We start from the raw sequence: 13,684 nt of genomic DNA on the forward strand, positions 1-13,684 counted from the left end.
CGTGATATAATTTTCCTCGATTAAATGACATGAAGAGTTCAATAAATGTTCGATATAATGTTTATGCACCAGGGGCCGGTTGCACCAGCTAGACGTAAAAAGCTGGGTGTAAGCCCTACGCTGGGCTTTGCACTGATCTGGGGAACAATCACGTGTTGTTAGCGTGTAGCAGGCTGTGTGTGTTACCTTGTGGTAGGTCATGTGTTTGGTGTGCCAGTCGCTCTGCAGCCAGTGTTCGGGCGTTCTCCTTCACGAAATCACCGACGCGGTTGCGGAAGTCGTTGGGTTTGAGGAGGAGGAGTTGGATGATGAAGTAGCAGACCTGAGCCTCGTTCCCCTCGTGACTCCTCATCGCCTGCGTGGAAACACACAACCTTCAGTGCATTTGTTTGGAAAGGTTTGTTCAGTGTAGCGTGTCGAGACGGCAGAGCTCTCAGGAAATGGAAACAGGGGCCAGCTGTTCAAAAGTAATCTGATCGGATTTTGGCCATCGGATTGAATCAAATCTTGAAAATGGGTTGTTCAAAAGAAAAAAAAAGGATTCTGAATCCAATCTTGGTTTTGATCTGGATTTAAATCCTCAGTTTGTGTTGTTCAAAACGTTTTAGTAAGATTGGGATACTTTAGTTTAATAGCTATGACAGGAAACACTGGAATCTAACAATGCCTTTGAAAAAACAGTTAATCTTAAAAAATAATAAAGCATATAAATCGAATAAGCATGTTATAAACTCCTTAAACATTGGTGTTTCATATTTTAGAGCAGTCGCCTGCAATTTATGAAAGAAATCAAATAATCAGATGCAACCCTCTTTGTAATCCTTAACATTTTCATAACTGTAATTTCATTACACTTTTTTCTCAGTAACAGTGACTGATTACAAGTACTTTTATTTTGTAATTAAATTCCGTTATTCCATTACAGCATGTAATAATATATCCCTAGCTATCAATATCAATCAAAAATATTAAAATATTTAATAATATTCAAGTTGTTGTTGTTTTTTTTAATCACTGATTGTAAACTACATTGGCACAATCATCAGTGTTGGACCAGTCAGAAGTAGTTATGTGTGTAAATGCAATGCAAAACATTTTTTCCTCCATCAGCATGTCCCTTTAGGGGCTCCGTAGAGCACTAGTAACCCAGATCTGGAAATCTGAAAAAGTGTGTATCTGGATCAGGGTGATCCAATCCAATTTTGCTTTGAAAAACCGGCACAAAAGTAAGATGGGTTTCCTGATCCTGGATAACAAAACATGGGATTTCAGATCATTCTGATCCAGATGAAACGTTCTGAACAAAGTGGCCCCAGTATCTGACTGCGCGAGATCTTCAGGCGGGCGCAGCAGGAAGGGTCAGTGTCACTGATGTGACGGTTCGATCGGGCTGATAAATGGAGCACGTACAGTACAGCAGGAAGCTGATTGATCAGCGGATGCGATGCCCAATCATCAGGCTGTTTACACAGTCGAGCTGGCCTTCTGTTAGCTTCTGACACACAGATAATGTTTCACATGCAGCTTCTCTCGCATGCTGCGCTAACAGGCCAATAAATCCTTGAGTCAAACATGAAACGAAGCACAGCTGGATCACTGGAAATATAAACACACTGCTTTTTGAAAACAATTACATTAATCAAATCAGAAACTATGAATCTGCATTTTGAATAGACATAAATAATGCCTCTGTTTTTAAACCTCAGTGGCACAAATGCAGTTTAATTTCCATTGATTAGGTCTTTCAACAGTCTTTTTCAATGATTTATTGATTGGTTTGAGTAATCACTCACTCAAGTCCCAGTGAATCAGCTACTGGTGGCTAAACCTGATGATCATGTTCTCCAGCATGATCGGAGATCTTCCAAACAACAACCTGAGCTTTACTAGAAGAAGAAAATCTGACCGTCTGTACAGAGTCACATGATCAGTGACGTTCATTTACTGTTATTTGATTAGTCATCAAAAAATAGTGGTCAAACGGAAATATTTATTTCATGGTACATAGGGCTGGGCGATATGATACTTATCAATGAGTGAGCAATGATAATTATCGTGATATAATTTTCCTCGATTAAATGACATGAAGAGTTCAATAAATGTTCGATATAATGTTTATGCACCAGGGGCCGGTTGCACCAGCTAGACGTAAAAAAGCTGGGTGTAAGCCCTACGCTGGGCTTTGCAACGTCCAGCTTTAGGATAAATATTTAGACCTGTTGCACCAACTAAAACTACGATCAGGCGCAGCTAAGCCCGGCGTAGACGATGCGCATCCACGCTGACACATTCTCCCGCAGTTATAGATATAGCTGAGACGACATTCACGCTGCAATGGCAACAACTACTAATATAGAACTGAATTGCTCAATACATCATAACAAGTGAAGCCACCGCACCATGATTTCACTGAGTAGACATTTTCTAACAAGTCCGCATTTTTATATAGTCTCCCTGCACGTTCCCATGGCAGATTTCTTTAAACAAACATTAAAAATGAAGGCGGCAGGTTAAGTAAAATATACTGAATGCACTACAAGGCTTCTTTCTAGTTATTTTTTCTAGCTGACAATCGAGGTTATATGTACAATGAATGTCTTTCCTGAGGTAGCAAAATGCGACTTTACGTGAAGTCTTTCTGTGGCTGGAAAACCACATTTATAGTTACAAAAGCACAAACTTACTGCGATTATTGAATGGCAGGCACGCTACAAATAATGAATGGAATTAAAGATGTGAAATATTTCCAAGCATACTGTCCTTCCAAACAAGATGTGGAATGGTAGGCTACATTTCTTTTCTTTTAGATCATATGTAATATTTTACTGTATAATTGCAAGATGTACATTAATATTTTTTATATTAGTTCAATTACTGTCGACAGAGTGTTATAGTCAACACCGAGCTCCGTGACTGATATCGCTTATCCTGCCTGAAAAGACCATAAACATTGCAGTTCACGTCTGCAGTAATAATTAACTAACAGACACGAATCCTAAAAGCTAATAATGTCCGAGGAAATCATGAGTTTTCACTTTACACCTACCTCTGACTAGGCGTAAGATTTAGTGTCAGACGTAGCACTACGCCGAGATGGTGCAACGGGTATAAATTCTACGCATGACTTAAAGCACATTTTACGTCCAGCCCAGCCTTACGACCGGGTGTACGTCCAGCTGGTGCAACCGGCCCCAGAAGCAGAACGAAACACACGGAGCGTTTATCGCTCGGCTCAGAGTTCAAATGACAGTAACTGCACCATGATATTGTGTCAGAAATGTGGTCTTTTGTATCTAATTCTATTATATTATTAATGTAGACATGAATTAAATGTATTAAAGGAGTAATTGAATACAATTACAGTATTTTTTGTGATTAAGCTATAGCGTTTGTGCATTTATACTTAATGTATATACTATAGATTACTGTTTTTCATACAAATACCTAGAAACCATACTGTTATATTTTTAGCATGTTATAGAGGTGGTATGTGTGCGGTTTTAACTGTGGTTATCATGATCTAAATGTATGCTACTATGGAAGAACTAGGGGGAAAAAGCTAATTGAAAAGCTAATTAAATTTCACCATATAAGAATTAGTTTGCTACAGTTTCTACAGATGTTACTTATTTTGATAATGAACTATAATTTACATGTGCATCCTAACAAGCTACTACTACTACTGTCAAATGTGCAAGAGACAAAAAGTAACATTATTAGTAATATTAGGCAACACAAACCTGAAACAATATCACTCATTAGAACATGCAGAAACTAAGTAATTGATTTTTCTATTAAGATGTTTATTTTAAGGAAATTTAGTGGACTGGTTTCTAGAACTTTCACTTTGGAGCAAAAATCTGGCTTTAAACTTGAAAGAAATAAAGATTTGACATTCATTGTGATAAATATTGATATCGACTGATATGAAAAAAATATATATTGTGATAATTTTTTTAGCCATATCGCCCAGCCCTAATGTTACATAACATATATTTTACTTTATTTCCAGGTTCAAATTAAATATTGAAACCCAAATTGTTAATGCATTCTCCTCTCAGATCCCACTTGACGTATGCTGATGTTGTTATATTGGTGCATATAAATGAAAATCATAAAAAAAATAAAAAATTATATGGTTACACTTTATTCTGATAGTCCACTTTAGACATTCTTCTAACTATAAATAACTCTGCAGATACATGCAAACCAACTCAGAGTATTAGTAGACTGTTTAGGATTAGGGTTAGTAGAATAAGTTGACATGTGCATGCAATGTTACTTCTAGTCAGCAGAATGTGTGTTGTTGGTCTATCAAAATGAGGTGTTAGTTAGCAGATATGAAGCAGACAGTCGACTGATACTCAAATTACTGCTAGTTGTAGTTGCAAAGCGAGGTCAGGGCTCACCAGGCACAGGATGAGTCTGTCCAGCGTCACGATGTTGTACTTCCACACCATGTCGTTGAGGATCTCGATGCACTTGTTGAGCTGCTGTCCTCCCGCAGACGTGCTGAACTCGTACACTAGGAAGTCTGCAAAGGTCCGCACGTGGGCCACCAGCGCCCGCGCCCCGATGCGCTCCAGCACCCTACGGAGAGGACGTCACAGAACAATTAACATTTATCACACTGGAGTCCATCTGAGGTCAGAGTTTGGTTTGTTTGGCTGCTGTGAAAGCTGCTTTTACACTTGTTTCATTTGAATAGGCCTATAAAGCTACTATATCATAAATCATTTGACACGCAAATGTCTAAGGCCTCAGCGATCAACATGATCAAAACCTGTTTCACACAATCTCCTCCGTGTCTTCTGTCATCTGATTGATAGTTTATAGTTTTTTTATTAAGTAAAAGCTCTTTTAGTGTAATTGTAGAAACCTCCAGCTTCAGCTGCTGCTTCAGTGTCTTTTTGCTGTCAAATCGTGACTGATTTTTATCAAGTAAGCGTTAGAATAACTGCAGTCATGTTTCCAGATGAACACTTACTGGACTGAAGCAGCTCAGCTTTACTTGATTCTCCATCAATCATTTTCTAGAAACATCAGAGCGTCTCAAATCTGATCCTCAGCATCTTTTGAGGAGCTTTACTCTCACTGTTCCTCAGCGGAGGAATGATCTTCATCTCACATCTTCTGAGGAGCGTTTATCTCTTCATCTCTCCATCAGCACTGCATTATATGTTTGGATCATTTACATCTCATCTTACTGAGACATATTACTGGAGATATAGAGCGACGACTGATATTTAGATCATTTTATGTAAATGTCTGCTCTACTGTTATAAAGATCTCATTTATTTACATTACAAGCAACAGAATTTCATATAAATATCAGCATCTGCACTAAATTGCATATTTTTGCTCAGTTTGAGTCTCTGAATAAAACTGAGCTGTTTTTATCTCCATATTCTCATTATATCAGATTATATGAGCCATAAACGATTGAAGCATCCATCATTTCATCAATGTATTAAAATTAATATCACATTGTCATATCCCAGTTGCTCAGAGTAAACGTAAAAAGTCCAGTAAAAACACAGCCTTCTGTCGACACTGTTCAGCTCAGAGAAAACTCACTAATGTCAAGAACTGGCTGCATCTCTCTCAAGAAGAGACAGAGATCAACCAGAGAGAGCAGAAGCCAGCAGGAGTCAGGAAAGACTGACAGGAAGAAACACGTCAGAAGAGAGTCAGAGAGTTTCAGAGATGCTGATAACTGAAGATACACAAGAACCACAGGAATCTAGACTCTTATGCACCGGAGGCAATAGAGATGATGGAGAACAGGGCTGACCTGCTTATTTTAGTAAGAGTTAAAATTCAGTGATTGACTCGAGTCTGGGCTCGTTCTGAAAAAAGTCTCTTCAGTTCACCAAAGCAGCATTTATTTAATCAAGAATACAGAAAAAAACAATAAAACTGAATTATTATTACAATTTAAAGGGGTCATCGGATGCCCATTTTCTACAAGTTGATATGATTCTTTAGGGTCTTAATGAAAAGTCTATAACATACCTTGGTTAAAATTTCTCCATGTTAGTGTAAAAAACACCTTCTTTACCCTGTCAAAACCAGCTCTGTTTTCAGCAAGCCATTTCGGTGCATGTTCCTTTAAATGCTAATGAGCTCTGCTGACCCCGCCCCTCTCTTCTGTGGGGTAACAAGCAGTACTGTTTACTTTAGCCGCGAAACCGGCTAACTAGCAGGATATTAGGAAAGGCAATTTGCAAAGATTCATTAAAAAAAACCTTATACTCACTTCTTCTGTAGGTGAAGCTGGATCATGAATGATAATGATAAAGATCGGGGATCATAGCATTCACTTGAAAACGAAAGTAACGTTAATCCTCTGTGTCTTCAGCGGCTCAGATGTCGAGAGTAAATGGCGACTGCTATGCTCATTATTACATCCAACAACAAAACACCTCAATCTCTAAATCTGAGATGTTCTCAAAGTCGACTCAATGGCGGACGGATGACAGCTCACTCAGGGCGGGTCTAAGGTAAGACGGCCCTGTCAATCAACTATCGTGGGAGGGGCCTGCGCAGAACTTAAAATCGGGATTTTAAAAATAAACAACTGGGTGGATTTTTATCATTATAGGATGGATGTGTACGTATATATTTATGTTCAAACAACTTGTAAAGTGAATTTTGCATCCGATGACCCATTTAAAATAGTTTTCTATGTGAATATATGTTAAACTATAATTTATTTATGTGATCATAGCTGCATTTTCAGCATCATTGCTCCAGTCTTCAGCGTCACATGATCCTTCAGAAATCATTCTAATATGATGATTTGCTGCTCAAGAAACATTTCTGAATATTATTCTGATTATTTTCAGATGAATAGAAAGTTCAAAAGAACAGCATTTATTTGAAATAGAAATCTTTTGCAACACTAAAAATGTCTTTGCTATTTGGGATCAGAAAGAATTTCTGTTCACTGAAATCCCTTCATTTTTGATAATACTGTAGTAAAAATGTGTCAGTAAATATTAATATTATTGTGTCATTTACATATAACACTCTAAGTGTTCAGCTTAGTTGTAGAGTCAGGAAGAGGGTGAAAAATGACCATGAAAAACTAAACGTTAAAGGAAACCCTGAACAACATTACTGGTTCAAGGGCAGAACAAAGTGCCAGGAAAGTAGAAGAGACAGAGAATAAGAATGAGTGGAGAACACAGGATTACATAAGCACTCGGTCGGCGCAAGCATCTGAATGCTGAGTCTGTGTTTACTGTCATCTGACAGTCTGAACAATCAGATGAATGCGTCCAGTGATTTAAAACCACACAGCATGTGTATCCCTTTGATTGCTCTGAGAAAGAGGCAGAAACACATCTGTGCCCACAGCACTGGCGGTGTAATGAGGCAGAGCTCGTGACTGGTGAATAAAGTGCCCAGCACAAGCAACCTTTATCCGGCCGAGAGCAGCTGCAGCCTCTGATGACATTAGACCACACAAACACACAACATACTAAGATCAGCCATTCAAAGAGAGACAGATGATGAGTGCTGCAGACAGTACCGGGGGGGGGGTTGTGAAACATTAAAACACCAGCCAGATGTGCAGGAACACACACGATCCTTTACAGGCTCAGTGATTTCAGCTGAAGCCACAGTACAATGAAGCAGTGTTAGTGGTAAAGAAATTAGTGTGACAAAACAATTGTGACCCTGGAGCACAAAAGCAGTCATAAGCAGCACAGGTATATTTGTAGCAATAGCCAACAATACATTGACATGGGTCAAAATTATCAATTTTTCTTTTATGCCAAAAATCATTAGGATATTAAGTAAAGATCATGTTCCATGAAGATATTTTGCAAATTTCCTACCGTAAATATATCAAAACTTAATTTTTGATTAGTAATATGTAGTGTTGTCAAAAGACCCGGTACTTCGTACCAAGTCGGTACTAAAAAAATGAAAACGTCACGGTACCAGGTTTATTTAAGTACCGGTGGTACCGAGTACCCGGTCAGCCCGGTTGACGCGTACGACCCTATGATTTCCGCGATTTAGAAAACGCGGACGGAATCTCAGAATCCAGTTATAAAAACGGAATTTACAGTTTAGCACGGAATGTCACGGAATTTGTCAAAGTTTGGATGAATTAATCAAAAGTAGGTCATTACACTTCAATCAAATCGCGACATGGACTAGTATCTGTAAATATTAAGCTGCAAAAGTCGATTCAAATATGAATCCCGCATGTTCTGCGAGTCTCTGTGTGAATGGCAGAGACGCGTGTTTTTTTACTACACTGAAGCGCGTGTGACGCTCGCGGTGATTTCAGCATCTGCCGTCTCAATGAGGACAAATACATAAACAACATCTACAGAACTGCTCTGAGAGTCACTTCACGAGCATTCGTTTCATTGAGTAAAACCAGCGTCATATCACATAGCTACACACAGAAATTTAAAGGTATTCACTGCAACCTGTCAAAATAAAAGTTTATCTTAGAGACATTGTGCCAGAAATATATTACTATTATTTAGTTGAATGTATGTGATACTATTACTACTGTTGAAAAAAAATTAATAAATATTTATTTTAAAAAAATAATCACACAATATTTCTTCCATATTTTAATAGTAAATCCCCTTTATTTACCAAAAAAATAAAATGTGCTTAAATTTCATTATTTAAAAAACAAATTAAATATGGGTGAAACTTGTTTACTGTTTTTCATACTTTTATTACTTGCGGAAAAACTTGAAACACAATTTAAATAAGTATAAAGAATGGCATTGATTTTTGTACATTTTATTTTTGTTTGATTTTATTATTAAAAATGTTTTTTAATTAGCATGTGGTACCGAAATTGGTACCGAGAACCGTGGATTTTCACTGGTATCGGTACTGAATACTGAAATTTTGGTACCGTGACAACACTAGTAATATGCATTGCTAAGAACTTCATTTGTACAACTTTAAAGGCGATTTTCTCAATATTTCGAATTTTTTGCTCCCTCAGATTCCAGATTTTCAAATAGTTGTATCCCGGCCAAATATTGTCTCATCCTAACAAACCATACGTCAATGGAAAGCTTATTTATTCAAGAAATTGACCAGGGTCATAATTAGTGTTATTACATGTATTTATTGCAGATTTGTCTGGTTAAGTTTAATGCTCCCACCCTATGTGAAATTGTTTTGATCTCATAGAAAAACTCAAGCAGAAGTATGCATGAGACACTCTGTGTTTTCAGCATCTGCATCTCTCTATATGAGACATGAACTTCATCTCCAGAGCTGCTCGGAGTCACTTCAGCAGCTTTACACAGTTTCATTTGAGGAAAAACTAATCGCCAGAAACAATGATACTGAAGATCTTCACTACAAACCATCAAAATATAAATTGTGACAGAAATATATTACTATTGTACAGTAGAATGTGCTTCTCAAAGTAATAACTTTGATACTAGGTTAATAAGTAATAATGATTTTAAATTTTAAGGAATACTTGCAAAGTCTTTCTTCCATGCTTTAATTTTAACAGTAACCGTCACTGTGCGGCCATTTGTTTGTCAAAAAAAAAAAAAAAAAAACTATTGAATTTTCGTTTGATTATATTTTAAAAGATGAATTAATTTTTCATACCTTCATTTGATCAGCACCATTTTTAATGATACACTTGTATAAAATCATGAAAAATTTAAATGCACAAAATATCTGAAGAAATATTTCATAGGGCCCTATTATAATAAATCATTTAATAAATTAAGCTGTTATAATTTTACGATTTCAGCTGATTAGACATACCTTTTGAATCTTAAAATTGTATTAACCCATTAAAATGGAATCCATATAAATAAAAATGGAAAAAACAGACTTTGGGAAAAATAAAATGTAATTGGAGAAAAAATAAAACATTTTTCATAGGGCCCTAAAATGTACTTTAACTTTTAATAAATTGTTCTTAAATTGTATAAGCTCCATAATTTAATCAGTAAAACTGAGTACAGAAAATGTAAAACTGAAAGGAAAAAAAAAAAAAGCAGAATTTGTGAAAAATTTAATTTTTGCCCTACATTGCTTTGTGTTATAATTTGAAAATGAAACAAAGCCTTACATTTCTATTTGTTGTGTCACTTCATATTCATGTGGATTCATTTCACAACACCGTCAAATAATAGAGAAAATTATGTTTTTAAACATGAATCTGAACATTAGCCAAGAGAGAATAGTTGAGGCAGCCTGGGAGAGCCAAGGATCTTCAGTTTAGAGTCACTTAGCTTCAATAGCTTAGTTGCTTGCCATCTATGCTTTAATTTCCTCCAAAGATTCAAGCATACTAGCAACAGTGCCATTACTGCCAGGGTTACTGGAAAGTAACTGAGTATCACTGGTTCAGCAAAGAAAAACTGAGCTCAGGGTAAGCATATAGAGTGCAAACAGCAGAGGTACTAAAACAGAGTCCTGAGGAACCCCGCAGTCTACCTGCACAGCGAAATTCCTACCACTTAAGGAGGAGGTGAACCATAGTATAGCCATACCCTAAATACCAACATAGTTCTGCAATCGATCTGAAAGAACTGAATGGTCAATGGTGTCAAATGCTGCACTCTGATCCAATAATAACAAAACAGCACAGAAACCTGTGTCAAGACTAAGGAGAATGTCATTTGTAACCTGTAAGAGAGTTTAATCTAAAACTTTAATCTAAAGCCAGACAAAAGCAACCGAGAAGGATAAATTAGTTAGAATACAACTGCTGTAATTGACAGGAGTGGCAACTATGAGAGTCTATAATTGGCCAATATAGCAAGGTCAAGATGTGCTTTTTTAGGTAAAGGTTTCACAACTGCATATTTAAAGCATGCTTTAACCCATAATAATAAGCTGTTCATAGTTATGTGCAGTTACGACTGTGTTCCCTATACAAAACACAAATATCTTTACAGAGGCATGTGGGAATCTACAGCTTGAGCATTTCACTTTTGCAACGTTCACTAATATGGAATGATGATTCTGGTTAAAAGTGGTCAAAGCAACCTTCTGATGGAGAAGAAAAGTTTGAAGTCACAACAGAAGCCTTCATTTAATTTTTTATTTTTTATGAAAAAGTAAAGTGTTTAGTGTAATTTATCCTTAACTGTCACCGTCCCCTCTGTGGGACGCCTACGTGTACTTCACTATTTTACAATTAAATCCTACTCTAATCATGACAAACTATATATCGTTGGAAAGGTCTAAGACTCCTGAATAGGTATTTTACCACTTTAAAAAAAAAAAAATTATATAGGAAAAGTAATAGATTAATTCATGACAAGAGTGCACCTGAAAAATCTACATCATAACAGGAGTTCTGACCTTTGTCACAGAAAGTCTTCTTTTTTGCCTTTTTCTCTATCACGCTTTAGAAATCATAAGAAATTATATATCAGTTGAAAACTTAAAATCTCAAAATTCATCATTTGAAACCCATTTTAAAATCAGACATTGCATTACTATGGAAATGGTACATCAAAATCATGTTACAAAATGTTTTCATTCATGAATTATAAAAATTTAAGTTTGGATAGTGCACTATAATGTCTGTTCAAAACTGTGAGTGACAGTTAAGGGGTTAAAGTCTTAGTCACAAACAGGAAATCTAATGCTGGTTTAAAAAAAAGTCATGTAAGCAATTTGTAAACAATTTGTTTGATATCATCCCTGCAATCAATAATGTCAACTAAACAGTTAGTGGCTCAGAGAAAAATTACAGATGGAGAGCAGTATTTCAAGTATCTCACAGTTTCTGCAGTGAGTTTCTGTACCCTGAGCAGGGTGACGAGATGAATACTAATGTATCAGAATGATGGACTCGTCGCAATTCCAGATTGTTGACTGAGCACACAACAACAACAACGGGATCCACAAAGGATATAGTGAGAATGTTGAGTAATTCCCAAGGCCATGCACTGATTGAAAACTTCAGCTGAGAGTTGATATGAAGACTTTAGACGGTAAAGATCCAATGTAGATTAGTAAAAGCATGGTGGAAAGAAACCAAGGAGGATCTTTTTTTTTCTCTCACTACTAGTAGTTAGCTATGTTTTGTTAGTAGCTTGTTTAGTGTGGTGAATGACTTAAACAAAAGAGCAGCTTCACTGTAGATTTACAAATTCAAGTTAATGAGAGGAAAAAGGAGCTTCACAAACACTAAGAGTGCATTCACACCAGGAAAGTCGGCTAGTTCACTTGCTGTGGTCCGGACTAAATACAATGTTGATTTTTTTTTTTTTTTGGTGTGGTTCACTTTCACACTACCCTTTTTGCAAGTAAACCAGAAATTGTAAACAAAACCACATGTGTGCTAAAGTCATCCATTCATTGGACAGAAATTCTCAAGCAGGGAAAAGCAGCAAGTGCAAAAATAGGCTAATCATGGAGATCTTTTATAGTGCACTACTAACGCAATATGGAGAAACTTGTCATATGATGTTGTAATCACGACTTGCCAAAAATAAAATCTATAGATATAAAATACTTAAAGCATATCACAAAGTTAAAACATTTAATCTAGATAAATGTGCGCTATTAGGCGCATATCCAATCGTTTGTGCAGAGAGTGGAAGCTGAAGCACGCTTTTGGACATCAGTGGAAACAAATTAAAATACGCTTTCATTTTTGTTCATACAGGTAAGAATACATAGTTCAAAACTGTAAATGGTCTTATAATACTTTTATTTGTGTGCACTCACAATATCAGCAAAATGTTGTGCTTTTGTAAAATAAAGAAAACTAATTGGATGCCCTTTCTGCTGTTTCAGTCTTTAACAGGAGCGCTTCACAAAAATGAAATGAAACTCAGCGAATATTTTCCTCAGAGAACGAGGAAACAATGACGAAAACAATGCTGTCGCCATGGTCACGAAAAATCATCATTTGCACGTATTTTTAAGCATTGCGGTTTAAAAACAAGTATTTTAAGCCATTGAAACGCAAACAACAGCACTATATGCGTGAGCAGTCGGTTTCTGAGCGTGATTTCTGCAATTGGGTCGGATCGAGATCGGGTCATGTTCACACCTTAAATTAATCGTACCAGAGTTCGTTTGGAAGTGGACCGAGACCACCTCTTCAGCTGGGTCTCGGTACGGTTGTTTGGTGCGCACCCAAGAGCAATTGCTGTTTTCACACCTGCCCAATAGATCCGCACCAAGAGGGGAAACTAACTTGAGTTCGATTCAATCGAACCACACAAGACAGGTGTGAATACACCCTATGTTCACATCCCAGTTTGGACACACCATTGAAAGCACTGACAGAAGGTTTTAACAGCTTAAAGAGAGGAGACTTTCTTACATGGATAAAAATGAAACAATTAGCTAGACGCTCAGGACATCCTGAAAAGAACAGGATCTGGATGGATGAACCATACTTTAAAAATCACAGATCTTGTGAGGTGTACTGAAACAGGTGGTGAGAACGCGAGTGGCGCACCTGAAGCCGATCTGGTTGATGTGGTCCGTCTCCAGCAGCATCTTCCACAGCAGACACAAGAAGAGGGGCGGCGAGCCCTGCATGGAGAAGTGTGTGATGATGTCGTTCTCAACGGTCATAGACTTCCACTTCCTGTACTCCTCCTCCACGTTCTTCTTCAGGTTAAAACGGCTCTCCTGTGGAACGTTATTCTGCTTGAAGAACGCCTGGGAAATGAACACAAGAGAGAAGTGA

The 13,684-nt window shown here is 37.1% G+C and overlaps 1 protein-coding gene across 3 annotated transcripts in view; it reads right to left on the reverse strand.

Annotated features, from left to right (window-relative positions):
- Positions 1-13,684, reverse strand: part of med23 (mediator complex subunit 23) — a 79,615-nt gene that overhangs the window by 27,138 nt on the left and 38,793 nt on the right. For 2 of the 3 annotated variants that reach the window (XM_058754936.1, XM_058754937.1), the window contains 2 exons: positions 13,451-13,656; positions 4,410-4,590 (listed from right to left, as the gene is read on the reverse strand). In XM_058754936.1, coding sequence (XP_058610919.1) covers positions 4,410-4,590; positions 13,451-13,656 — 387 coding nt within the window. Of the gene's footprint in view, positions 1-322; positions 356-4,409; positions 4,591-13,450; positions 13,657-13,684 lie in introns of all 3 variants that reach the window. The other variant, XM_058754938.1, reaches the window with a different exon arrangement.

This window comes from Onychostoma macrolepis, chromosome 20 (assembly GCF_012432095.1).
Source record: "Onychostoma macrolepis isolate SWU-2019 chromosome 20, ASM1243209v1, whole genome shotgun sequence".
Lineage (NCBI taxonomy): Eukaryota > Metazoa > Chordata > Actinopteri > Cypriniformes > Cyprinidae > Onychostoma > Onychostoma macrolepis.